At 38.2% G+C, this 27,571-nt stretch overlaps 1 protein-coding gene across 4 annotated transcripts in view; it reads right to left on the reverse strand.

Moving 5' to 3' along the window:
- Positions 1-22,109, reverse strand: part of SYDE2 (synapse defective Rho GTPase homolog 2) — a 52,520-nt gene extending 30,411 nt beyond the window's left edge. For 2 of the 4 annotated variants that reach the window (XM_045036120.1, XM_023258867.2), the window contains exons 1-3: positions 20,629-22,107; positions 10,041-10,724; positions 1,636-2,738 (exon numbers count right to left, since the gene is read on the reverse strand). In XM_045036120.1, the coding sequence (XP_044892055.1) occupies positions 1,636-2,738; positions 10,041-10,724; positions 20,629-21,943 (3,102 nt within the window). In that variant the 5' untranslated portion in view covers positions 21,944-22,107. Of the gene's footprint in view, positions 1-1,635; positions 2,739-10,040; positions 10,725-20,628 lie in introns of all 4 variants that reach the window. The other 2 variants (XM_023258866.2, XM_045036121.1) reach the window with 2 other exon arrangements.
- Between the last annotated feature and the right edge of the window lie 5,462 nt (positions 22,110-27,571).

Here is a 27,571-nt window from a genome sequence, read left to right on the forward strand (position 1 = left end):
AATTACAACAGTCTTAGTCATAAAGAAAAGAAATGCTCAAACGCTACTGGGGATATAACAAAGCAATCAATAGCTAGTTGCAAGAGGCACTCCCTAGCCAAACTTGGGATAATTTAAGCTTCAAAGAATAATGACTATAATTGATTGTAACAAATTGAATAAAAACTCATGAAAAAATTATAAGTTTTATATACCCATTCTTTATAAACTATCTCAGAAAATAGATTGTAAAAGTACAGTGCTATTTTGAGTTACTTATTTTAAAATTCAGTTGTAAAAGTTTGTTTAATAATTTGAAATAGGCCTAATCTCTGACCTTTCTACATATTGCCTGAAAAAAAAAAATGGGAGAAAAACAGAGAACCTTAAGAAAAAGTAACTGGACCAAAAGTTGGATTGGAAACTAAAAGCCGTATTCTCATATAGAAAATATAAACTCTACCTGAATAATAGAGAAGAGGTTTCAAAAGCTCAGATGTACCTCTTACCTTCAGGAAACTACTGCATCTACTTTTATAGATATAAGCAAATAAGGCCCACAGAGATTCAGTGACTTGCCCAACATCACACAGCTAATTAATAATGGAGGAGAAACCGGTACCCAAGTTTCCTGCATCTTAATACAAAACCCCACTAACTTACACTGTTTCTGTAGTTTCCACATCAAGGTTCAAGGTGAGTTATTTTAAAACTCTTTTCTACACATAAAGAAATCATAATTCTGATTCGTTGATATTTACCTCTGATGTTTTTAATCAATGTCATAAATTCTGATAGTATTAAAGCAGAAATACTTCAGAATATCTAATTTTAGGCTTAATTTTTGAATTTAAACTATTACTTGCACCTCAGAATAACATCCTGAATGATATGCTGTTTCTCATTGTCACAGTCCACATGTATTAATGAAAAAAAGATAAGGTGTACAACTGGTTAACATTACATATCTTATTATATATAACACCGGGGTTTTTGTTTCTTTTAATGGGCTGCTTTTACATTTTATTTTATTTTATTTTATTTTATTTTATTTTATTTTATTTTATTTTATTTTATTTTACCTTCTCACTTAAAAGGAAGAGAGAATGAGACATGTTATTAGTAGGACCTCTCCTCATCCTCCACACTATCCCAAAGTTCAGAGACAAATAAGCTTATGTATGCTTTCTGAAGTGTGGGATGAGGGAGAGTAGGGAACAAGGACAGGGAGTTAGTTTTAGGAGTACAGCAGGGTTTTAAGATTCACTGTTGGAATTTTGTACCACAGGAATGTCAAACCATGCAGAAACATTCCTTAAATGAATTAGTCTTTGCCTATCATAGCTCTGGCTTTTCTTAGGAATGTCATTGTAAAGCAATCCTGATAGCGAGGTATAAAACCCACATAACTCTGCATCACAACATAAATTGTAGAACCATCTAGCATGCTCTTAATTGCTCACTGACAATGTAGGTGAAGATGTAAATTATACCCTAAACAATAATGGGATAAATTTTAAAAATAGGAATGAGAAAATGTCTAAATTAGATTTTTTTAACCTTACCTTGAATCCCTTCCCCCAAGACCTACTATAAATTTAATTAATTAAGGTAGATAAAATACATCGGGAGGTAGTAGAGAAACTGAAATAATACCTGACAGCCTCTCTTTTCAATTTCCATAATACATTTTTGTATCAGAAGTGGCACCATCAGTCCTGTATTTTCTTTCTCTACAACTTTTCGAATATCAACACCAAATATTACTGGTTCTCGATTTATAGCCAGTCCAGGAAGAGAATTATCCCACTGTTCCAGAAGAGTCACTTTCACATAAATAAGACCTCTAGGCTCAAGTTTGACAGCCAACTGATGTGTCTTTGTCACTCTGAATAAGGTGGGGAGAACAACAGTTCCGTGACAACACACTCGATTTTTTCTTGGAGTCGGTTCCCAACTGAATACTACTAATTTCAAATGCTGCGCATTTTCAATTTCTATGTTGAAAGTATGATCCATGTCTAAAAATGTTGTCCGACATGTGAGCAAAGCTGTTCTTGCTTTGTTTACTGAATCTACCTGAATTGCACAAAAGACATCTTTTGAATCTATCCGAGGTGGTTTTAAATCCTCAGCACCATAGAAATGCACACTCATGAGCCCAGATATGTACTGAGAACACTTAGGTTGATCAGAAAAACTATAATGTCTAAAAGCATCAATGTCTATTTCACTCTTGCTGCAACTACTTGGAATTATTTCTTTTCCCTTTCCAAATTTGTTGTCAGATCCATGTTTGCTAGATTTAGTTATAAGTTCAGGTGAATCTCCATCACTGAGGTAACCACCTTTGCAGGAATACTTGGAACTCACAGATGTTTTCTTCTGGTAGCTGTGCTGAGAAGATACACTGGTATCCAGATGGTACCGACTTATGACATTCCTCTTAGCAGCTGTGGTTGTGTTCCCAGAAGGTAGAATATTGGCATGATGAATTTCTCGACAGGTACATTTAGACAAGGAAGGAGTATTATCTGGATTGTTCATGTAATTCAAAGTTCCTTTAACGCTCAGCTTTCGGCTAAATTCTGGCAACCTTTTCATTTTCATGGAAAGTTTCCTCACAGTTCGTGGAGATTTTATTTTATCTGGGAAAGACCAGTTAATTGAACTGCTTTTTTTCACAGGGCTAGGGCTTGGAGAAGATAATTCGGTAGCTCCCAATTCAGTCTTATTTGTAGCACCTAGGATCCCAGGACCTTTAAAAAAAAAAAAAAAAAGATATTATAAGGTGATATGTTTTGATTCCTACTTTATAAATCATCAACTAAACAGACTCTCCCATGGACAGAAATTTCTCCCTTGTTTTATCACACTGGGGAGATTTAGTAAGTTACAAGTTTAGGTAAATCTCCATTACCACCTTCAAACACAATATCAAGGATTTCCAGGGGTGCCTGGATGGCTCAGTAGGTAGAGCAAGTGACTCTTGATCTTGAGATTGTGGGTTTTAGCCTCATGCTGAGTGTAGAGATTACATAAAAATAAAATCTTAAAGAAAGGGGGGTCGGGATTTCCAAATGGCTTAGGGTGGAAAGAAGTATCTTCGTCTCCATCTTCTTTTCTACTTTAAAGGTTTGGAGGAAGGGTAATATATATTCCTTTTAAATCTTTCCCACTGCAATATAATTCAGGGAGTATGTTATTTTATAACCATGAACAGTGGATATCAGAGGAAACTAGGAAAGCTTCCTATTTTGATGTTTATTTTGGCATATTATCTATTTGAGTGTTTATTTAGAAATCCTACTCCAATTTTAAAAAGAAAAAAGAAATCCTACTCTAATAAAAGAACATTTGTTTATACTTCTCTAAAAACTAAATTTTATCACATAGCAGTGGTTTTTTTAAAAAAAGTTAAAAACAAAACAAGCTTATTATTATTACTTATTTACTTTTTTTTTTTTAAGTAGGCTTAATGCCCAATGCAGAGCCCAACACGGGGCTTGAACTCACCACCCTGAGATTAAGACCTGAGCTGAGATCAAGTCAGATGCTTTATGACTGAGCCACCCAGGCACCCCAAAAACCAAATAAGTTTATAATTTTGACAACTAAGAGCCCTTTCTTTCTTCGATGTTCCCTCAGAACATATCACGAAAGATTATACATAGAATGAAACACAGTTAATCAAGAATAATTGAATATTGATTAATCAGTCAGAGAAAAACAAATATCATAGGACTTTACTCATATGAGGACTTTAAGAGACAAAACAGATGAACGTAAGGGAAGGGAAATATAAAAACAGGGAGGGGACAAAGCACAAGAGACTCAAAAATATGGAGAACAAACAGGGTTACTGGAGGGGGTGTGGGAGGGGGGATGGGCTAAATGGGTAAGGGGCACTAAGGAATTCACTCCTGAAATCATTGTTGTACTATATGCTAAATAATGTGGATGTAAATTAAAAAAATAAAACTTAAAAAAAAAGAAAAAAAGAATAACTGAATATTGAATATCATAAAGCTAACTGAATAATTTTAAAAACTATAAAGACATTTTCTTTCTTTTATTATTTATATACAATAATTCCCTGGAACTTCAAAAGCTAAATTAGGGCCTTTCCCTGCAATTTCAATATATTAAATAACAGTACAGAGACATAAATAAGTTTTGTTATCTTCTCAGTTTTCATGAAGAGTAAAGCATTGAAATGTTTTTTATTTTTTTCTCCACACAAAAATAGCTTTTTTCCCCCCTGAATGTCAAAATTATCCAGGTTTACAATAAAAAGTTTTTAAAAGACACAAAGAAATCCAAATAGCCTAAACTGAGCTATTAAGAGATGAGTCATTATAAATAGTGAGGTGAAAATAATATCCAAAGTAGTTTAACAGTAAATTGTTAATATTTATAGCACTAGCCAACATTTATTGAGCTAGACAAAGTATGAAAAATTAATTTAACACTTAGTATGCACAGATTCTGATTTAATTCTTGAAATAGCCCTAAGAGTTAAGATACCACAAGCATCCCATCCTCCAGACAAGGACCTCATGCACAGAGCTGATTTGTTTAAGATCACAAAGCAGCTAAGTGGCAGAAACAGGTACAATTCAAACCTAAGCATAGGCCTTCAGAGCCTATATTCTTAAATACTGTACTTTAGAGTACTTCCATCCTTCTAAACATTTTTCTGTCTATACATATACATTAAATTGATTTTTAATGGTGGCTTCTTAACCATTATTAATAAGTTAAGGGGCACCTGGATGGCTCAGTAGGTTAAGCATCTAACTTCAGCTCAGGTCACAATCTCATGGCTCATGAGTTTGGGCGCATTAGGCTCTCTGCTGTCAGCCCAGAGCCCACTTCAGATCCTCTGTCTCCCTCTCTCTCTGCCCCTCCCCCAACCCTTCCCTCTCCCTCTCTCAAAAATAAATAAATGTTTGTTTTTAAATAAAATATTCCATTTAACCTTAAACTTTCTTTTTTCTTTTAAGTTTGTTTATTTACTTATTTATTTAGAGAGAGGGAGAGAGGGAGGGAGGGAAGGGGGGAAAGAGAGGGAAAGACAGAATCCCAGCCAGGCTCCAGGCTGTCAGCACCAGCCGGACGCAGGGCTCAAACTCACAAACTCACAAACTCATGACCTGAGCCAAAATCAAGAGTCAGACGCATAACCCACTTAACTGACTGAGGAGCCACCCAGGGGCCCCTCAACCTTAAACTTTCAATCTCTCAGTTAAAAAAAAAAAATGTATAAACTGACTAATCAATTTTATTTTAAAATGTGAAACTGTTCCTATTTAAGTGTTTAATAAAGCAAAATGAAAATAACTTCTAAAATCTATTATGTAAGTTTAAACTGTTTTTTTAAAGAAACAATTTAGGGGTGCCTGGCTGGCTCACTCAGGACAGCATGTGACTCTTGATCTTGGGGCTGGGCCTCGAGCTTCTTAAAAAAAAAGAAAAAAAAGAATGAATGAAACAATCTATGATTTAAATTATTTAAAATTTAAATGAGTTTTTCACACTTCCTCTAACTATTCCTTATAAAGATCTCTAATGACCCTAATATCAGAGGTTACTCTATGAAATACTACATTTCACAATTAAAATAACAAAAGAGAGTATTAATTCATTTCAAAATCAATAGATTAAATGACCTTTCTTTTAAAGTGCTAATATAATCTCCCTCCATCCCTCTTTATGTGTCCTAAAAACAAAGAAGTGGTTTCTTTATAGAGAAAGGACTATTTTAAGTATGCCTGCGGGGCTTTTCTGGTAAATAACAAATAAGAAATGGAATATTTGATAAACTAGACAAAGCATTCCCTTGTACTGTAAATTGTAGTACAATTCTATTGGTTTACTGGCCTAAAACATTCTATAGTAATCAGAGTCCTGCTGTAGTCTACAATCTATTTTGTCAACGACTTAAAAAGCTATCCAGTATATTAAATTGCTCTAGGTTCTATTAAAGTATTACGGAGTTAATTTAACATTTTGACTTTTTTTACACATCATGCATTATTCTTACTGAAGTCTTTAACTATTAAAATGAAATACTGTGTATGTTAGCAATTTCTACTTCAGACAAGACTAAACTTAATAAAATAAAAATGTTTTGTTTTTATAAAACCCAAGAGCTGAAATACTACCAAATTCAATAATTGCTTAAAATTAAACCAAAATTATACTAATCAAATCACAGACTAGCTATACAGGGAAAGTACAAAATGAAAATCTTTGTAAATCCATAAACCAGGCTAGAATCAAGTGAAACTGGCACATTCCTTCAGCACCTAGAACAGTAACTGGCACACAGCAGAAACTGAGCGTTTATAGAGTAAATCAATTAATCAACCAACCAATTGTCAGCTGCCTGTAAAGTGGTAAACCTTTTAGGAAATATAATATAGGAATTACTATAATAGTTACCAGCCATAAAAACCCAGTAATGATACTAGTAATTAATCCAAATAAAGTGAAATAGATCACGATGATGATCACTCCTCTAGTAGTGGAAATAATCTATTAACACCCAACATAACCAGTCAAATAGATTAGGACACATCAACCCTATTAAATACTATAAAATTGGCAAACAATAATGTTAATCTACATGTAACAATACAAGATGAAAACATCAAGTGGAAATATCAAAAACCAAAAACAGGGGCACCTGGGGAGCTCAGTCAGTTAAGCATTCAACTCTTGATTTCGGCTCAAGTCATGACCTCAGGTCGTGTGATTGAGCCCCAAGTCAGGCATCAAACTGGGCAGGGAGCCTGCTTGAGATTCTCTCTCTCCCTCTCCCTCTGCCCCTCCCCTGTACATGGGGGTGTGGGGGAAGGGGCATGCTCTCCCTTTCTCAAACAAAACAAAACAAAATCACCAAAAACAGACTGCTATGATCGCAACTAGATAAAACATAAATATACATATGGGACTTAATAAACAAAATAACAAGTCATAATTGTGTTAGAATGATTAAAAAATTGTCAGCGATACTAAATATACTCAAGCTTTTTTATTTCTTGATCAGAAAATTATTTTGAAATTCAACCATTATCTTTGCCTATTTCTCAACAGTTCTCATTTTTGATGTTTATTTATTTTGAGAGAGAGAGAGCATGCACACAAGAGCGAGAGGGGGAGGGGCAGAGAGGGAGGGAGAGAGGGAATCCCAAACAGGCTCCACCCTCAGCGTGGGGCTCAATCTCACAACCCTGAGATCATTACCTGAGCCAAAATCAATAGTCAAATGCTTAACTGACTGAGCCACCCAGGCACCCCTCAACAGCTCTGTTAATATTGCTAAAGAAAACATCACTTTAGGTAACCTTTCTGATCAAACTAAAACAAAATGATGACAAAGAAATAAACTAAATATTTCCTTTAGTCAACTTAGGACTGTGATTATATTTTAATAAGATGCTAAAAAGAAGAATAACAGAGAGAGGAAACATAAATAACAGCTCTACCCTACTTTCAAGTCTTTGTTTTTGTTTTTATAATATCTGTTAGTCTTTCTAGGTTCACAATTTGCCACAAACATAAAATAATAAAGTTTGAAGACAGCAACTTAAATCAAAATATGTGTAACTTTACAGACACTGGCTTTCTTTTTTTTTTTTTTTTAATTTTTTTTTTTCAACGTTTATTTATTTTTGGGACAGAGAGAGACAGAGCATGAACAGGGGAGGGGCAGAGAGAGAGGGAGACACAGAATCGGAAACAGGCTCCAGGCTCTGAGCCATCAGCCCAGAGCCTGACGCAGGGCTCGAACTCCTGGACCATGAGATCGTGACCTGGCTGAAGTCGGACGCTTAACCGACTGCGCCACTCAGGTGCCCCCAGACACTGGCTTTCTAACTTTGCTGTTATTCTTATGCCCTCTTGCCTTTCCTGCACCATACAAACCCATCACTCTCTGCCATACTCCTGCAAGCTTCCCTACCACTCCAATCACAACCTGTATTCCAAACTATTATTTCATAAAGCATTTATTCCTCTTTCCATCTAGCTTACAAAAAAAAACCCCACAAATTCTTCTGAAAAATCAGTCTACAATTAGAAATGCACACACACAATTTTTTTTTTTTAATTTTAAAAATGTAAAAAAGCAGGCTCTGTGCTGTCAGTGTAAGCCGGACGAGGGGCTCGATCTTACAACCGTGAGACCATAACCTGAGGCAAAATCGAGAGTCCAATGCTTAACCGACTGATCCACCCAGGTGCCCCACTCACAAAATTTTTCATTACCTTCAATCCTAACATGGCAGTGGTGGGGGGAGGGGGATACTTAACTTTTCTAGTATAACTTTTCAGTGTTTCTTTCAAACTGACATAATATAGTATACACTGCTATTTAACTCACTTTATTCCACCTCCACATATCCCTGAGAAAAGGATTCAAATCCAAGTAATTTATTTGTAAAGCACATAATTATCAGCAAGAAGTGAGAAAATTCAGGGGCAAATCCAAGAACAATCAAGCCTGTTACTACTACAGGCAACTCATGTTCAATATCAGGAGAAAACTCTGGGAAATGATGTAGAATTATGACACCCAGGGCATGAGAGAGCTGAGGTGGTTCTACACCAATTCTGGTTGGTGGGCACTCCAACAGTCACTCATTGACTCAGAGGAAGTCACTCTGCTTCCTGCAGAGAAGTTCTCTAACACTCCTGCCAGAATCCTCAAGCAGAGATGCAGATACTGATGTTTGGATGGAGGCTTGTCCCGTCTAAATAAATAATAAATCCCAAGGGATAAGGACAAGATACTGACAGCATCTGTTATATGCCACATCTTTGAATATTCTGTATCATTTGAAATTTTATAAATTAAAACAACTTGATATAAAACAGAACTGCTTTCTAGCCAACATTTGATATTTGCAACTAAATATGCTCTCTGCTATTTCCTAGTGTGTCTGGGACCAAATTTTAAAAGAAGCACATCACAAACTCAAGGCAATCAAGGAAGAAAGAAACCATTAGGTTGAACTATTTCATATAGTGTTCTGCAGATCAAAAACTGTCAATTTCATATGGTGCAACCTAATATGCATCAAACTTCAATTATTTCTTTTCTAGGTTCCATAACTATTGCAACACCCACCTACTTGGCGAGGTCTTTACTTTTACCTCTCATTTATTTTTTCTCTTCTTCCTTTCCTTTGTTCATGAGGAAATGTAGGCATGAAACTGTAAAGTAATAACTACTGAAACACGGACTATACTTTTCAGCTATAGTAGTATACTATAGTATAGTATAGTATAGTATAGTATATATACACTATATATAGTGTATATATACTATATATATACACTATATAGTGTATATATAGTATATATACACTATATATAGTATATATAGTATAATATATATACACTACTATACTTTTCAGCTATAGCCAGGCTAGGTATAAATGAATGAATGAATGAATGAATGAAGCAAAATTAGATTTACATAAAGAATATATCTTGGGGCGCCTGGGTGGCTCAGTCAGTTAAGCATCCAACTTTGGCTCAGGTCATGATCTAACGGTTTGTGAGTTCAAGCCCCGCATCGGGGTCTGTGCTGATAGCTCAGAGCCTGGAGCCTGCTTCAGATTCTGTCTCCCTCTCTCTCTGCCCCTCCCCCACTTGCAGTCTGCCTCTCTCTCTCTCTCTCAAAAATAAACAAACATTAAAAAAAAATTAAAAAAAAATTCAAAACAAAAAGGAAATGTATCTTTCTCTTCTGCACCTCATGATCCCACTCTTTCAACTAAGAGAAACTAATTAAGGATAGACACACTAACAGTTGGTGTAGAACTACCCCAGCATCTTCACCCCTTACAAAATCAAGTCTGTGACAGGAATAACTAAACCACCATCTATATACAAATATTTGTAAACGTTTTTGAAGTTTTCTTTATTTTTATGAAAACATACTCACTTTGTAAGGAAAAGTACATAGCTACAATAGACATCTATATTTAGTTCTAGCTACTGTCCAAGAATTGAATGGAAGAAGAAGGCAAACATGTGACCATCTTTACCTGCAAAAGGAGATTTCAACATGAGACTCTCCTCTACCATTATTCTTTCTTGTGTCTTGTGTCCAAGCCCTTGCTTGTACTGCCGCACGAGCTCTGTGGAGTGGATGGACTCAACAGGATTCACTTCATTTGACTGTGATGTATGAACCTTGCCTCTGTGTTCTGAAGAGTACAGCAAGCCTTCAGTGTACTGTTCTGCTTTCATTAGGTCTGGACCAGACAATACTCTCAAACTAACAGCAGGAAACTTCAGAACAGCAGGGTCTGCCTCACCAAAACTCAAGGCATTTGATATACCAAAGTCATCATCCTCAGGAATGGGGTTGTACCATATTTCTCCTTCATCATCTGCATCATTTTCCTCATTAAAATCTAAAGAACAATTTTTTGATAATGAAGAATTTGTAGCATTACACACCACATATGTACAATATTCTTCAGATGATTTGAGGAAAGGTCGTGATAACTGATGTTTAGGTGAGATGGATAAATGACTTATGTCTTGGCATTTCTTATTTTCTTCTTCCAGGTTAAAAGATCTCAGAGTACTCTGATATAGCCAATTGCGTTTCTTTGACACAGTGATGCTGTTAAGTGGCTTATGACCTCTGATTCCAATATTATCCTTCAGATCTTCAAGTTCTCTTCTCTTCACTGAAGACCCATAGACATTTTCAAATAAATCTGTTTCAAAGAAAAAGAAGAAAGTAAAACGTAATGCCTAGGATACCAGGAAAAACCAGTCACTTGAGATCAGTTATTAAAATACTATTTTTAACAATGGAATATTAGCTATCTAAAAAGAATGAAATTTTGCCATTTACAATGAAATAGATGGAACTAGAATGCATTATGCTAAGCAAAGTAATTCAATCAGAGAAAGACAAATACCATGACTTCACTCATATATGGAATTTAAGAAACAAAACAGATGAACATGTGGGAAGGCGGAAAAAAAAGAGGAGAGAGGGAAACAAACCACAAGAGACTCTTAATGACAGGAGAACAAACTATGGGTTGATAGTAGGAGGTGGGTGGGAGATGGGCCATACCGGCACTTGTGATGAGCACTGGGTATTGTATGTAAGTGATGAATCACTAAATTCTATTCCTTAAGCCAATATTGCACTATATGTTAACTAAAATTTAAATTAAAAAAAAAAAAAGAAAAAACTAATATTTTTAAAGGAAAAAAAGAAGGAAAAGTAGTATTACACATTTGGAGACTAAAATGAAACAAGAAACATTTTGGCTTTTTCACTAAAAATAATTTTTATTACTTAGACTACTAGTAAACGTGACATAAGAATTCTAAGAAAATGAATAAACAAACTCTAAGATTGTCTTTATAAACATATTTGGGCTAACAAAGACGTACCCCACGCAAAACACACTTAAGCTTATATAGAATGCTTTGTACACAGTATGACTTTAATTCATATTTTGAATAATTTTATTTTTCTTTTAAAAATTTTTTTTATTTTATTTGAGAGAGAGAAAATACAAGTAGGGGGGAGAGAGAGAGAGAGAGAGAGAGAGAGAGAGAGAGAGAGAGAGAGAAAACCTTAAGCAGGTTCTGTGCTCAGCGCAGAGCCTGGTACGGGCTAGATCCCATGATACTGAGATCATGACCTGAGCCAAAATCAAAAGTCATGCTCAAATGATTGAGCCCCAAGTCTGGCTCTGTGCTGGATGTGGAGCCTGCTTAAGATTCTCTCTTTGTCTGTTTCTTTCCCTCTGCCCCTCCCACACTCATGTGTTCTCACCCTCTCAAAAAAAAAAAAAAAAATGAATTAAGGAATTCATAGTGCAATGAGGGTCATCAAATGCTTGATATGTGTTTGTGTTAATGTAATGTGATAAGATTTTTTTGAGAAAAATGTACACATAACATCAATTCCACATAGAGAGGTAAATGTTTTGCACATCCAAAGAACTGCATAAAGCAGGCTTCAATTACAGTCAATAAGCTAAATATATACCATAACACTAATTCACTAGGCATAGAAAGTTAAAACAGAACCACATTTCTAAAAATTTAAGATCATACTAAAGGTTTCTAAATTATGGAATTATAGTCCTGCTACTTCACGTGTATATATGGTTGATTCATTTTGTATTCTAGCAAATAAAATATCAAAGCCTAGTAACAGAGTGATAAAAACACATTAAACTATGAGGAGCTTAGAAACAACCACAACGTTAGGTTCATGCATAATCAAGGCTTTCAGTAACCTTCCTCTAGTGAAAAAAAAAATCCCTTAAAAAAATGTAAACTTGTCTTTTTTCATCCTAAATATTACCCAACCAAGTAGATTAATTTTTAAAAAAGCTAATAATAATTTTTAAAAATATCTCAAACACAAACTGGGTTTCAAGTTCATCTAGTTCAGAGGCAGGAATGAACTAGGAATCAAAAGGGAAGAAAGTTCCCGTGAATGTCTACTATGGCAGGCATTTACTTACTCAACAAATATTTATTGAGTACCTATTATGTGCCAGGAATGAGAGATAAAGCAGTAAGAAAGCCCTTAACCTCCACAACAATGTTAAGAAAATGACTATTTCCATAAGGCAGAAAAAGTGAGGAATATGGTCAAGGTGCTAGCTGTAGTATTCAAATTTAAGTCAATCTAATACTAAAATCCATGCTCTTAACCTGTCTCCCCTATACCATGCTACCCACCAAAGGTAGGAAAGCAGGTAACCCTTTCTGAATGTGGTGATAACATCAATCCAGTTAACTGCTCATAAGGATTGAGTAATGGTGGAAATATCTTGAAAACTATATAACTCAGAAAAGTAATTTGCCCAAGATCAACTGGTTCATAAATGGAAGAAGCAGTACTCAAAATAAACTCTTATGACTCCAAAGTTTGTAGCAATACACCTGGGCTACTAGAAAAGAGATACACACCTCTACCCTCCAGGATTTAACATGCAAACATGTAACGAATATTCGATAAATAACTTGAATTAATTTAGTTCAGTTTAATTAATGAAAAACGTGAGGATTCAAGTCTTTCTTTGGTTCTGTCTCCTTTAAAATTAAAGAACTGATTTAAGAACTGAAAATCAACACATACTCAGGAATCACTGGGGCTTCCAGGTTGTTAGTGGTAACATCTTTTTGCCAAGTGTACTAAAGTCCAAATCTATTTCACATTTAAGCCCAAGTCCCCTATTATTTAATAGCATTTCAGATGATCAAGGGACATTATTGGTAGTTTTTACACAATTATAAATTTGAAGCCAAAAGTATAAAATTATACAACTCATGATAGCTAGGAGTCACATATTATTTTATCATTTTCTCAGATGTCTCTCAGCAGATCCAAAATTTTATATAGTTAAATTATTTTGAGTCCTATTGAGTTTTTGACATACATTTAAAGAAATAAACATGCTTTTACTTGTACTACACTCCAAGGAACTGTAATGACAAAAACAAAGCTACTAGCAACCCGTATTTAAGCAAATTGATATATCTATTGATATAAGTATTTAATAAGTGTGTAATATTAAAAGGAATAATTATACCATGAGATACAACGCAACTATTTTTCATGAAATTACAGACCACAAAAACTTGAAACCAAATAATCTGACTGCTATTGCTGAATAATTCAATATACTACATGATACTGAAGTTAAAATTTAGAGATAAATAGGTACATCATTATGATTTCTGATAAAGGCCAAATTCATTCATTTATTAAAACTGAATAAAAGCAACACATTCAGGACCCTAATTTTAAACATTTCATTTTTATCTCAGGTAACTAAACAGATGCATATGAATGTAAATTACACAGAAAGCTATCTGCAATCTTCCATTTACTCCCTTTTATGCTAAAATTAATGTTAAACCCTACTGGCATAAATTTAAATTATCTTTAGCTCCTGTTAGCTTTACCTACAGCTATGTTCACTCACTCACACACACACAGTCACAATGAAAAGAAAATATAAGTAAAAAAAGATATCAAAATAAGTACGCAAAGCTGCAAGTCAAAAATGTCTTTATTCTCTTATAATTATACATGTTGTGGTATAATTAATGAAATGAGTAATTAAAATAACTTTACTTTGAAAATCCGTAAGAGAATGCAGAAGTGGCAATTAAGTTTTTCACTCAGAAAAATATCCTACATAGTAGTGAACTACTCAAGCCAATTTTTTGTCCTCAACTATTATTTCATAATAAATCAAATGACTTACTATTACTAAACATTTAACTAGTGCCCCACCTCAAAATCATCAGCAAACTGAGAAATTATGGATTTCAACCTTCACTGAAATTGTACAGTATATACAGACATCTTTTCATCATTTAAAAAAGCCCTACTGCAGAAACAAACTTTGTTGCTTTTGCTTACATCTCCTTAAAAAATCCTAAATAAAAGAATTCTTACAACATTGTATTAGAATTTAAATAAATAGAAGCAATCCTGCTTAGAGTCAAACCTGGCAGCCCAGATGAAATGACTAGAATAAATACAAGCCTTAGGTTTGTACATGAGTTTTTATATACATGTGCCTTTCTCTTTTCCAGATACATCTAAGTGGGGAGATGGGTACAATGAAAAGGAAGTAAGTTAGTTTTCTGTTTTACGTTTCCTCCCTTGTGACTAGCAACAAAACCCTTAAGAAAAAAAAGCTGTGTGCTAGCTAGCTTTAGGGACAGTAGAGAAGAAAACCCTGAGACTGTTTGCAGTTCCACAAAGTAAGAGGGAACAGCAAGACAAAGATGCACAAAAGAAGGGCAGGATAAGTAAGTGTCCCTAAACAGGTGTGTGTTAGCTCGATTGCCAGTGTTCTTCAAGGCAGTACTCCTTACCTTCTGATCACTTCACTCTCTATCCAGAATCCTAATGATCTGGGCAAGGTAGTATTCTCACAAAGCCTGATTACCTTTCTCTTGGTAACAGCTAACTAAGCACCAAGCACTGTACAAAACAGATTATCTTTTTTCATTCGCACAGCAACCTGAGGGCTGAGTGACCTGTTCCAGGTCACAAGCCTAGTCAGTGATGGGGTCTGATCAGACAACTAGAGGCTCTATTCTGTTAACCAGCATACTACATAGACTCCTCTCTAGTAGATTCCACAATCTCATGTTTATTGGTGCAAGATAAGACCAATATGAAGGGAACTGCTTAAACTTGTCACATGTAAGCAGTAAGTATAAATATACATAATAAAACTGAAGCTGAAAGACCTCAACTGCTTTGTTCTAATAGAATTTAGTTTAAGTATCAAGTATCAGAATAAAGTAGAATGCTTCTTCAAAACTTTAATAAATGTATCAAGATAGGTGATTGGGGCACTGGGAACTCTAGAACCTTGCTACTCAAAGTACATACCAAACAGCCTCATCTACACTGGAAGTTTGTTAAAATGCAGAATCTCAGGTCCCACCCCCCACACCTATAAATCCACATTTTAACAAGATTTTCAGAGTTTGAAAAGCACTGCTCCATAACCACACTTTGAGTAGCAAAGGTCGAAAAAATAACCTTAGTGATTCTCAAAAAATAAATTCCACTTACAAATGTAGGACTTTCAAATCAACACACTATTTTCTGCTGAATTTGTAATTCTCAGAGTTTTCCTGCCACCAGCAACTTCAATGTTCTGTGGCACTCTTCCAAAAAAAAAAAAAAAAAGACAACTGAACTTGCTTCCAGGGCCATAATGGCAGAATTTCTCAGAGAGGGATTTAAAGTTAGAAGACAGCCAAACATTATATGCCTATTGATACTAATCATGAATAGGGCTAGTGCATAAAAGAATTTGTTGAAAAAATTCATAAAGATCATGTAGATCATAAAGAAATTAGAGCTACAAATACTTCAGGAAATAGAATAGATGAGAATCTGCATTATAAATCTCAACCTAACAAAGTATAATGCATGAAATCACACCAATTAATACTATTTTAAAAGAATTACCTAAAATTTTCAGACAAAATATTAACAAGTTACATGCCCTAATTTTTTTCTTTCACAGATCGTGTAGCAGCAAAAGTAGAGTCAAGGTAGGCTAATTATTTTTTAAGGCAATAAAAGGCTGAAATAGCTCAACCTAGTGCCTTTGAATTTATTCCTGAGTACTATATGCTAATTAAATATATTTATAAAGACTTATAATGAAGTATAGTTGGCAAATAGATTAAAATTCCTTTGTAATCTACGGCTTGCAGAAACTTGACAATATTTATCACGTGTAATGACTTTAGATTTCTTAAATAATCATCTCAATTAAGTACAAATTGGCCAATCTGTGAACATCACACCCAAAACACCAAATCATTGGCATTATTATACTATCTAAAGTTTTAAAGGTTCTCAGTAGGAGACAGAAATCAAAACAAAACATCATTTTGGCTTCCAAAATGAATTTAAAATCATTCCAAATCATTTAAAAATGATTGTTATGTGTTCTCAAAAATTTTCAAAATACCTAAGTATTAGATAGATTAGGTATCTCCATCCCATTAGTTATTCTGTTATAAATTCTTTAACTTCATCTTGAAAGAAAACATTCTCATAAATAATACTGAATAGAAAAGTGTGATATAAACCTTTTGGTGTATTTAACACCTTTATACAATCTAGAATGAATTACTTCATCTGGAATGCCCAATTAATTTTTTAGAAAACATGATTTAGGGGCTCTTGGTGGCTCAGTTGGTTAAGCACCTGACTTCGTATCAGGTCATGATCTTGCAGTTTGTGAGTTGGAGCCCTGAGTCAGGTTCTGTGCTTACAGTTCAGAGCCTGGGGCCTGCTTCGGATTCTGTGTCTCCCTGTCTCTCTGCCCCTCTCCCGCTTGTGCTCTCAAAACTAAATAAACGTTAAAAAATTTTTAAAAAAGAAAAAGGAAAACAGGATTTTTTTTCTTTTAAATTTTGTTTTTTAATGTTAATTTTTATTTTTGAGACAGAGAGAGACAGAGCATGAACAGGGGAGGGGCAGAGAGAGAGGGAGACACAGAATCGGAAGCAGGCTCCAGGCTCCGAGCCATCAGCCCAGAGCCTGACGTGGGGCTCGAACTCACGGACCTCGAGATCGTGACCTGAGCTGAAGTCGGATGCTTAACCGACTGAGCCACCCAGGCACCCCGAAAACAGAATTTAAAAGTAAACTCTAGAGGGGTGTTTGGGTGGTTCAGTCAGTTAAGTGTCTGACTTTGGCTCAGGTCATGATCTCATGGTTCATGAGTTTGAGCTGCGAGTCTGTGCTGACAGCTCAGAGCCTGGAGCCTGCTTCAGATTCTGTGTCTCCCTCTCTCTCTCTGCCCTTTCCAGGTTCACACTCTCTCTCTCTCCCTCTCTCTCAAAAATAAACACTAAAAAAGATTTTACTAAAAAAAAAAAAAAGGTAGAATCCAGGTAACATCAATCTTAACTAAAGTAAACATTTAAAGGTGAAGGTTTAAAATAGATATACTGATTTTTTTAAGTTTTTTTTTTTTATTTTGAAAGACCGAGAGAGCAAGCACGAGTGGGGGAGGGGCAGCGAGGGAGAAAGGGGTAGAGAGAGAAAGAGAGCACATGCGTGTGTGTGTGTGTGTGAGAGAGAGAGAGAGAGAGAGAGAGAGAGAGAGAGAGAGAGAGAGAGAATATGAATCCCAAGCAGGTTCTGTGCTATCAGTACAGAGCCCAAAGTGGGGCTTGATCCATGAACAGTGAGATCATGACCTAAGCCAAAATCAAGAGTCAGACACTTAACTGACTGAGCCACCCAGGCCTAAAAATAGATATATTCACTTAAAAATTATCTTAATAGGCCACCTGGGTGGCTCTCAGGGTTAAGCCTGGGACTCTTGATTTCAGCTCAGGTGGTGATCTCACCCTTCCTGAGGTTGAGCCCAACACCCATCCCGGACCCCCATCCCCACCTGTATCTCCACCCATCGTGGGGCTCTGCCCTGAAGGTGAGAAGCTGCTTAGGATTCTCTTTCTCCCTCTTTCTCTGCCCCTTCCCACCTCGAGAGCACACTCTCTCTCTCTCTCTCTCTCTCAAAATAAATAAATGAACATTAAAAAAAAAAAAAAAAAACCTATGAGAATTCCCCCATCTTCTTTGCAATTTTGAGGTAGTTACCTACCCTCTAAACCTTGTTGAAATTCCATTCATCTCCTCATTTCAAGCAACTTAATATAATTAATTGGATCAGGCCTCTAAGGAACTTTAGCATGTGTTTAACCTCATATAAATAGGGGTTTTGGAGTCATTGAGACCTGAGTCTGAATCCATATAATAGTTTGAATCCCTACACTAATATATACAAACCATATAATACTAGTTTGTGCCACCCTGGGTAAACTTCTTGACTCCTGTTTCTTTTATTGTTGTTAAATGACAGGTGTCATGGGGGGGGGGGATATGCAGGGGGATTATGAGAACCACATAAAGTATCCAGATGGTTTTAATAAGTTCAACTAACCTTCATGAAAAATAGTTAAAAAAAAAAAACAAGATTAACTCTCCAAATCTATACCAGATATGTAAACATTATATAAGTTATTTATATCTTTCCTAAAAGATGATTTGAAAGGAAATAACATCTGAGAAAGTTATTTAAACCAGAAATAACTCAAGCATTTGCTTAGATTTCTTGTAAAATATCTAAAATACTATCACATCGTAATTCTAATGTTTCATTTTAATTTATTTTACAGTTACTTCAACTTAATTAGTTTCTCAATGAAAAGAATCAATGAATTCATTCTTGAGCATTATTACATTTATTATTACCTTAAAAATCCTTGAATGTTTATTTACACTATAACTGAGGATCTTAAAGCCATCACATAGTAAATGTTTCCTTTGCAACAAAAGGGTAAAAAAAATTGACTAAAATTTTATGCAGATTTTTGTTATGGGTGAAATTTAACGATCTTACAAAGAGTTAACTGAACCAAGATCATGGGAAGTAAAAATATAGTAGCAATAAAATATAAAGATTACAAATACTTTACTCCTGCAAATGCGTATTTTTTTAATGTGAACTTAGCAAGTACACCTCCCTTTACAAAAAAAAAAAAATGTACATTCTGTTATCCTTTATTCAAAAGAAATGGAATAAGTTTGGGGCACTTGGGTGGCTCAGTTGGTTAAGCATCCAACTTTGGCTCAGGTCATGATCTCACAGTTTGTGAATTTGAGCCGCTCCTCGGGCTCTGTGCTGACAGCTCAGAGCCTGGAGCCTGCTTCGGATTCTGTGTCTCCCCCTCTCACTCTGCCCCTCTCCTGCTCATTCTCTCTCTCTCTCTCTCTCTCTCTCTCTCCCCCCCTCCCTCTCTCTCATCCCCTCTGCCTCTCTCAAAAATGAATGAACATTAAAAAATATTTAAAAAAAAGAAATGGAATAAATTTGAGGATAAATAGGATAAAGAAATGGGATAAATTTTGACAGGTATGGATTAGAGATTTATACACTGAAAAAAAAAAAAAACTTTTCAAGTTTGTATATGCTTTAAATGAATCATTTGATTTGTCCTCACTGTGCGATTACAAGTTTTGTGAACTTTGTTTCTCCCCAGTTTTGTATTTATTGGTTAAACAAAGTTAATGTGTATAAACCCCAGTCCTGGAGGATTTGTAATGCTTACCAGAGAAAATGCTAAGTACTGTGAATCCTTTTATATATCATCATTTAATATTTTTTAAATTAATGACATATATGTCTTTTTGTTCACTAAAAGTCTTTGTATTTAAAATTGTAGTTCAAAGGATCGTGTTGTTTTGGACTCAGTTTGAAAGTACTGTCCTTTCAGAAACGAATTTTTACTATTGACAACATAATTACCAAATATACTTAAGTTCACACATGACTTTAAATGAATGCACTTTCTTAGAAGTACTAGACATCTTTCTCTTGATTAAAATACTGGTGCCCTTATTTTTCCACAATAAAAAGATTACTCACTTTGTTGGTTTTTGTTTTTTTTCTTTTGTTGTTGTTGTGGAAGGAAGAAGGGAGGAAAGGTGGAGAGGTGAAGTACGTGAAATCCTAGTGACTAAAAAGAAATTTTGGTTGGTAGTTTGGTTTGTTTTTGGGTTTGGTTGTGTGTCAGTTGTGTGCACGCGGGCCTGGGAGAGAGACGGAAAAGAAAAAAGAAAACGTGTAATGAGTAAAATGACAGTTTATGAAGCCCATAAAGTCTCCCTTGAATCAAATTCAAATTCACAAACTCCACAAAGTCTACGGATTTGCCTAGAGCCACAAAGAATAAAAATGAAGGCAGCACCGCCCAACTCTATACAAAAAGCGTGCGATGAACTTAACCTTTACTCGGTGTAGTATTCAGGAGTATGCACGCCGGTTTATGGAAGAAAAAACAAAAACCCCAAGTTCCTCATGCCACTGTCTTTTAAGGGGAGGGGGGAGACAAAACAAGCGAATGCATTATACTAAGTAACCTGGTGCATTCAGCTGCCACTTACGTGTCACTTACTTTGGCACCGGCACGTACCTGTCTGCAAATGCATACCTTATTCTTGTCTCTTAGGACAGAAGCCCAGTTGGTAAACATTAAGACTCAAAGAGTTAGCATTCTGATCGCAAAGTATCCTACCTGTTAGCGTAATTCTTTGGTCTGGAGGCACGGAGAGGACTTGGCTTTCACGCATTTTCAAGGCGCCCAGATTTGGAGGGTTCGCCTGCGCTCCAGAGATTTTGGGGGATGTCCCACGGGAGCGACCCTTCATTCCCAGGGACAGCAGACGTCCTTTGTACATCCACTTCTGCAGCTTCTTGACTGTCACCGCAGGAGGCTTGAGGAAGGGAAGCCCCTCCTGGCCATCTCCTTTGCGGCTGCGTGCCACAGCTGACCCCGCAGGATCCCTGAAGGGGCTTCCCGTGGAGCGGCCGGGGTCCTTGGAGCAGGGAGGCCGGAGGCCGGAGGGGGCCGCGGCCGGGGCGCTGCCTCCGCTCCAGCCGTCCATCCCGCCTCCACGTGGCGGGGGCTCGTCCAGGTCCCCGCGCGCGCCGCACCTGATCCAGCTGTCGCTCGGCCACCGCTGGAAAGAAGGAGGCTTGGCACCCACCCGGAGGCTCTCGAGGCTTCTGCTGCAGGACAGCCGCATCCGAGGAGTCCGCAGGCGGCCTCCCCCCGACTCCCTCGGAGGAGACCGGGGCGGAGACACCTGCTGCCAAGGGCGGCCACCGCCTCCCCGCTGCCAGTCTCGGGGGCAGGCTCGGCGGTCCGCAGCGCCGCAGGCGGAAGGCGGCTGGCCCAGAGCCCGGGCTCCCACAAGGCAGCCGCGATCCGCCCAACCCCTGTCGTCCCGCCGCGCGCCCGAGTCAGGGGGCAGGTCGTGCATGGCCTGGATCAGCAGATAATAGGCCTCTCGCAACTGGGTCTGCAGCCTGCCTGTCTCCAGGCGGCCGCCCTCCGCCCCCGGGGAGGAGCCCGCCGCCGGGGGAGGCGGGGGCCACCGCTCCGCCTCCGCCCCCTCGGGCTCGGGCGCCGACTGGGAGCCGCCGGGCACGTTCTCATAGTAGTCGGCGTCGTCCTCCTGCTCGGCGTCGTCCTCTCCGCTGCCTTCGGAGCCCGGCGGGGCGCGCAGAGAGGCGCGAGTGAGCCCGCCACCCGAAGAGACGGCCTCCTTCCCGCCGCGCGGCCGAGGCCAGAGCGCTCCCCACCGCTCCGGGCGCCCTCCCGGGACCCGAGCCTCGGGGCCCCACGCCTGAGGCGACGGCGGGGGCCGCTCCAGGCTCGGCCGGGCTCCGCCGGCGTGCTCGCACGAGGAGGCGTCCGGGGCTCCCTCGGCTACCGCGGAGGCCGCCACCGTAGCTGCAGCCGCCGCCCGGAGCCCGAGCCCCCCGGCGGCGCGGGGACTCCGCCTCCCACGGAGCCTGGACAGCGTCCTCCTCAGAGGGTCCGCCATCCCCTCCGCCTCAACAGCCAGGCTCGCCCCCGCTGCGAGAGGAGGACGGAGCCCTGTTGGGGAAAAATTTGCGCTCGCGGAGGCGGCGGCGGCGGCGACGACGGCGGCTCCCCATGACCGGCGCTGGCCCTCGCGGGCTCCTCACATACTTGGCATAACTCTGCCGCGGGAAGGGGTGGGGGAGGGCGGCGGCGCCGCAGAGCGCATGCCCCGGAGCCTCGGGCCGCGACGGGACGCGCAGTCTGCGGGCGGCTGCGCTGCGTTCCCTGGGTGGGCGCGCGGCGCTCGGCGTGCGGCGGGGCGGAGGGCAGGGCAGGGAGGCCCGCGAGAGTGAGCTAAAGTAGACGCGGGGAGGCAAGGGGAAGCGCACGGAGCGCGCTACGGTCGGAGCGTTGGGGAAGGGGGGTAACAGTGAGAGGTGAGGCAGAAAAAGAACGAGCAGGCAGGTGAGTCTGGGCTGGAAGCCTGCAAAGTTTTGGAGAAAGGGAAAGTGCTCTCCTAGCTGCCACCCCGTCGCCTTCACCACCCTCCCTCCCCATTGCCACCAGTGCACGAGGCGTGTCTATTACAGCAAGTTCTAGCTTGAGAGAAAACAAGGATGGGTTTGACGGACCCGGTGTGAGTACAGGTGTATCTCACTTAGTGTAATGTGTTCTAGAAACGTTCCAAATCATTTTAATGACCCCGGGAGCTAGCTATTTAAAGGAAATTTGCAGCGAAATTCAGTTAAGAAGAATCCTTTTGTCCAAAATATCGCCACACGTGTGTCCCTATTTTTCTTTTTTTAATGAATGCATGCTAACACAATTCTGATTATCAACCAAAAATAGTGCCCCCCCCCCCATCACCCTGCTAACGCTGCATTTTGATTAAACTTGGTTGAGAAACGATTGGGTTGAAATTGGGAAACAACTTTATTTGGAAATACCAATTCTCTCTCAAAAACATTAAATCCTGTATTCTGTGTTAACTCCGAGTACCTTGAGTTGCCACAGATGAATGGACCTATCCCTGATCGGGAAGAATCAGGGTTGCTATCACCCCTGATTTCAGTTACATTTTTTAATGTTTACATATTAGAAAGGGCCTTTGTCTGAGCAGCTCATGAGTGTACTCCTCTAACTCCCAGCACAGTACCTGCACATAATAAGAACTCAAGAAATGTTTGTTGAATAAATGAATGCTTGCATAACTAAATAATAGCATTTAGTCCTGGGGCACCTGGCTGGCTCAGTCCATAGAGCATGGAACTCTCAGTGTGGTGGGTTGGAGCCCCACGCCCCACGCTGAGCATAGAGATTGCTTTAAAAAAAGAAGAAATAGTTCTAACCCCATTTCCAACTATGTTTATGTAAGTTTTTCTTTCCCCACCAAAGTCTTCAGTCTCGAAATGTGGTTTGATATATATACCACCTTCTTTAGTACCTAGTCTCTGCCTCCTGGAATAATTTTACTTGCATCTCTATTTGCAGAAATCTTTTCCATCTTTTTAAGACTCCACTCAACTGTTTTCTCTCTGAAGTCATCTCTGATATTCCAGAGAGACATGATCTCTCATCCTTCCCAACTCCAAGAGTACTTTAGTCATACCCAGTCATAGTATATTTGTTGGGTTTTGTTTTATACAAAGCATGCCTTATCTCTGGTACGAGAAAATTCATAAGCTCCTTAAGGGCAGAGACTATTTATAATGGGCTTTGGTATTCTCCACAGAGTAGAAGTATAGCATCTTATATATGTATGTGATAAATATTTTTAAATTAATGTCAGTTTTAGTTTAGAGGAAACAAACGGCTTCCATTTCCAGTCTGTTACCTCTCTCCACTAGTCCATATTGTATTAGTGTCATTTTAAAATTATTTCAGTGATAACTAAGAAATCGTTTATTAAATAATCTTAATCCTCATCTAGTAAAATAGTGTGAAATGTTAAACTATAATTTGCATGCATTACTATTTATAATCCTAGGTATTTCTGTTCTGTGGAGTAAAGGCTATTTAATGAATAATCAAGGCATAAAATTATGTCCCAGTGAAATATTCCCACAGGAAATGACTGACAGTAAATCTGCCAATAATGGTGTCTATAAACACAATTTGATCTCTATCTCAGAAATTGTTTCCATTCCAACTCTTGGCTGCAAAACCTTTTTATTCTTTGTAAGTTAACAGAGTTGTTAAGAGTACTGTAAATTGCATATATGTGTAAAAATGAATACAGAAATATAACCTTGAAGATCTAGATTGAACTTCATCTTTAATTCAACTTGTCAATTTGTTGAGTTCAGGAATTATAAATACATTGGCCAATATCAAATACTACACATTGTTCTACACATTACTCAGAACTAAGTCTGATGCTGCATTGCACAACTGAACTTAATGCCACTTTGAAGCTGAGGATGTTCTATCACATAAATTCACAGTTTTTAAGAGGTGTTTTAAAGGGTCACAACAATTTAAAAAGGCAGTCATGGCTATATGACACTAATGACCTTAAAAATGCAAATCCCACTGTACTGTATGTGTGTTACACTTCGATAAAAAGTTTATAAAAATGTAACTATGAAGGCATTACCCACAGAATTTACATTACACATATTATAATTAAGACAGTGACAAGATACAAACGTAAGTTATACTTTGTAAAATCCTCTGTGTTTTAACAGAGGATTTTTTGCCCTATTCCCTTGGTTTTGCCCTATTCCCTTGGTTATCTCAATTTCATATATTTCTATGTAAATTAAATGGTGAGAATACATTTTCCAGTGTTTGTACTTGTTTCTCACTGACTTGGAAATCATTTTGATATCCTGTGAATTAACAACTATGTCGGCACAGTCACAAAAGATGAAACAACTGTGGGATAATCGGGCTCCAGTGAGGCAGGAAGCCAACCTAGGGATGGGGTAGTACTGACTCAGTCTGGGAAAAGGGGTGGGAAGCAGGGCAGGTTGAGACAGAGTTTAACAGTAATACAAGTTTAACAGTAATTCAAGAGAAATGTCTAGGTATGTTATGGTTATTTTCTAAGCAATTTAGAGTATATTTCTGTCTCACTGCTATTCAGTCTTCATTATACTCTTAGTGGAACCAAAGACAGGTTTAACTCTGGCATTTGCCCTGTTCTCTCTCCCTAAACTGCCTTTAGGGATCCCCTGGTGTAGACCTGCTTGGTCTGCCATGCAGTTCCATCAATATTGAGTTAAAAAGTGTTTTACCCTAACACTGACCACACTGCCACTGCCCTGGGAATCAAAGATGGCATGTTCTCAATACAGCATTTTTTACTGTTAATTTTTTTTTTGGTAATTAACAATATTTGGTAATTGGTCATGTCCTTTATCCCCTACCTTTAGCCAAAGGAATAAAAAGGAGGGTTTTGCCAAATACATATGTATTTTCTAATGTTTTAGGATATACACTATTTCAGATTCTCTTATATATTTAGGATATGTAGAGTAACTTCCTCAAGGTCACCATAATAAGTGAAGAGAGATTCAAACCCTATTATCTGATTCTAAAACCACTATAGCCTACAGCCCTAGAACGTTTCCCTGTAAAGAAAAACAGAATACACATTTGCTATAATAGTACTTGCATTGACTTGAAACTTTGCTTTCATAAATTATTTAGTTGGTCACCTTTCAGAAGAGTTTAATATTTTATGAGCTTTTGTGAAATGCAGCTGAACAGTGGAAAAATGCTTGTTGAAGATTTCAGTGCTTTTCTGTGCAGTTCTCTTCAACGGTGTTAGAATAAATCCTATAATATATTCCCATATAACTACAAATATTAAGCCTCAATGTGCAACTGCATCCTGTAAATGTACTCTAACTTTTAAAGTAGGACAAACTACAATTAAATACATTAAAGGCAAAGTATATACATCCTTAAAACCATAGGAGCTCTCAGATAAGCCGTTTTTAGAGGTGCAATGATGGTATAGCCTCCCTCCTAAATGACTTTTATCTTAGAGTTACTCATATTTGATGAAAGGAAGTAGCTTTTTCTCAAAGCTGTTCATCTAAGTAAAAGAATTGATGGAATATCAACATTTTTCATTTTGATGAAATACTAGATCTAATTATGGAGCTACACAAAAATCACCAATGGCTATTCACATCACAAAGAGAGAGTTGGCCTGACATTACATGGCCTATGGTCAAGAGAAGTATTCTTACCAAAAATGAACCTGGGTTTGATCAGCCTCAAGATCTGACTACCAATTTTCAGGAATTGCAGAGAACAGAGGAGCATGTTAAATAACACCATGGGGGTGCAATTATAAAATCCAGACTATGGGAAACTAGAGGCCAGAAGATTCAGTTTCTTCAACCTATTAACCAATTGCAATGTATGGAGTTTTTTTTGTTTTAACAGGAATCCAATTTTTAGAATAGATCTTGGCAACTATTTAAAGCAACACAACTTTGAGGGTAGCCAAATGATTTCCATTAAAGGGATAGCAAGAGAATATTGAAATCTAGGTCTAAGAACTGTAATTCTAATCCAAATCTGAAGTGGCATAATAGAAATTATATGAAATCAGATAGACCTAGTTCAAATCCTAATCCTAATCAGTCATACACCCCAAAATCACAGATCATGGCGAGTTCTTATTCGTCTTTGCCAATTCCAGCTCATTATTCCTCCTTCCTTCCGAAAATCCACTTTTCATTTGAAATACATGACATTAAACTATACCACCTGCTGCCTCTGCTTTTTGTAGTCATTTGCCAACTACCCCTTCCTTCATTCTAGCATCTGCCTCACTAAGTCTCTGCCATTTTTCTTGACATCACTGTTGGATGTTTTAGTTATTTACAAAATGGATCCATCCAATACACTGACCTACTGGTTTGGTTTTTTTTTTTTTTAACTTTTCTAATAATCTTATCCTCCACCCACCTCAGCCATGCAGTCTGAGTCATACATTAGAGTTTGTCATAACCAATAACTGCAAACTCTCTAAACACCACTTCCTATTTTCTAGCTCACTCCTGCCGGCACTCAGTCTCCCACAATACTTTGATCCCACCACCCCTCCAGCCAATCACTCGTCTTCTGTCCTTTCTCCTCCCAGTTTAGATTGCATGGTCCTTTTATACACACATCCTCAGCTCTCTTGTCCCTCTCTCCCATTGTCCTACTTGGCGAAACTTCAACCCTGGTTACAACGAACTTCACACTGATACTTGGATGACTTATGTGGCTGGAGAAAAACATGTTACGGACTTCAAGTGGTCCCTCAGTGCTGCCAGACAACTCCACTAAATATCCTTAGTCCATTCATTCTCATCTCTTTCTCAACTCTTTGACACCACCACCCCCTCCTCACAGTCTGTTATCACTTTTGTTTTTGTTACATTGAAATAACAGAAACTTTCGGGAGAGAACTGTCTCATCCTCCCACCACCAGATCTTCCAGCCGGCATTATTTGCACTCTGCAACTCCACCTGCCACCTTCTTATGACAGACGATGCTGCATCTGTGCCTACCCGAGGTCAAGTCTCCGCCCGCCTACCTTTCTCCTCTCCTTCCTGCTCTCATTGCCTTCCAGTCACACCCGCTTCCTTGTTCCTCCAACACACCAAACACACTCCTGCCTCTGAGCCTTTGCATTTG

This window comes from Felis catus, chromosome C1, assembly GCF_018350175.1.
Source record: "Felis catus isolate Fca126 chromosome C1, F.catus_Fca126_mat1.0, whole genome shotgun sequence".
NCBI classification, from domain to species: domain Eukaryota; kingdom Metazoa; phylum Chordata; class Mammalia; order Carnivora; family Felidae; genus Felis; species Felis catus.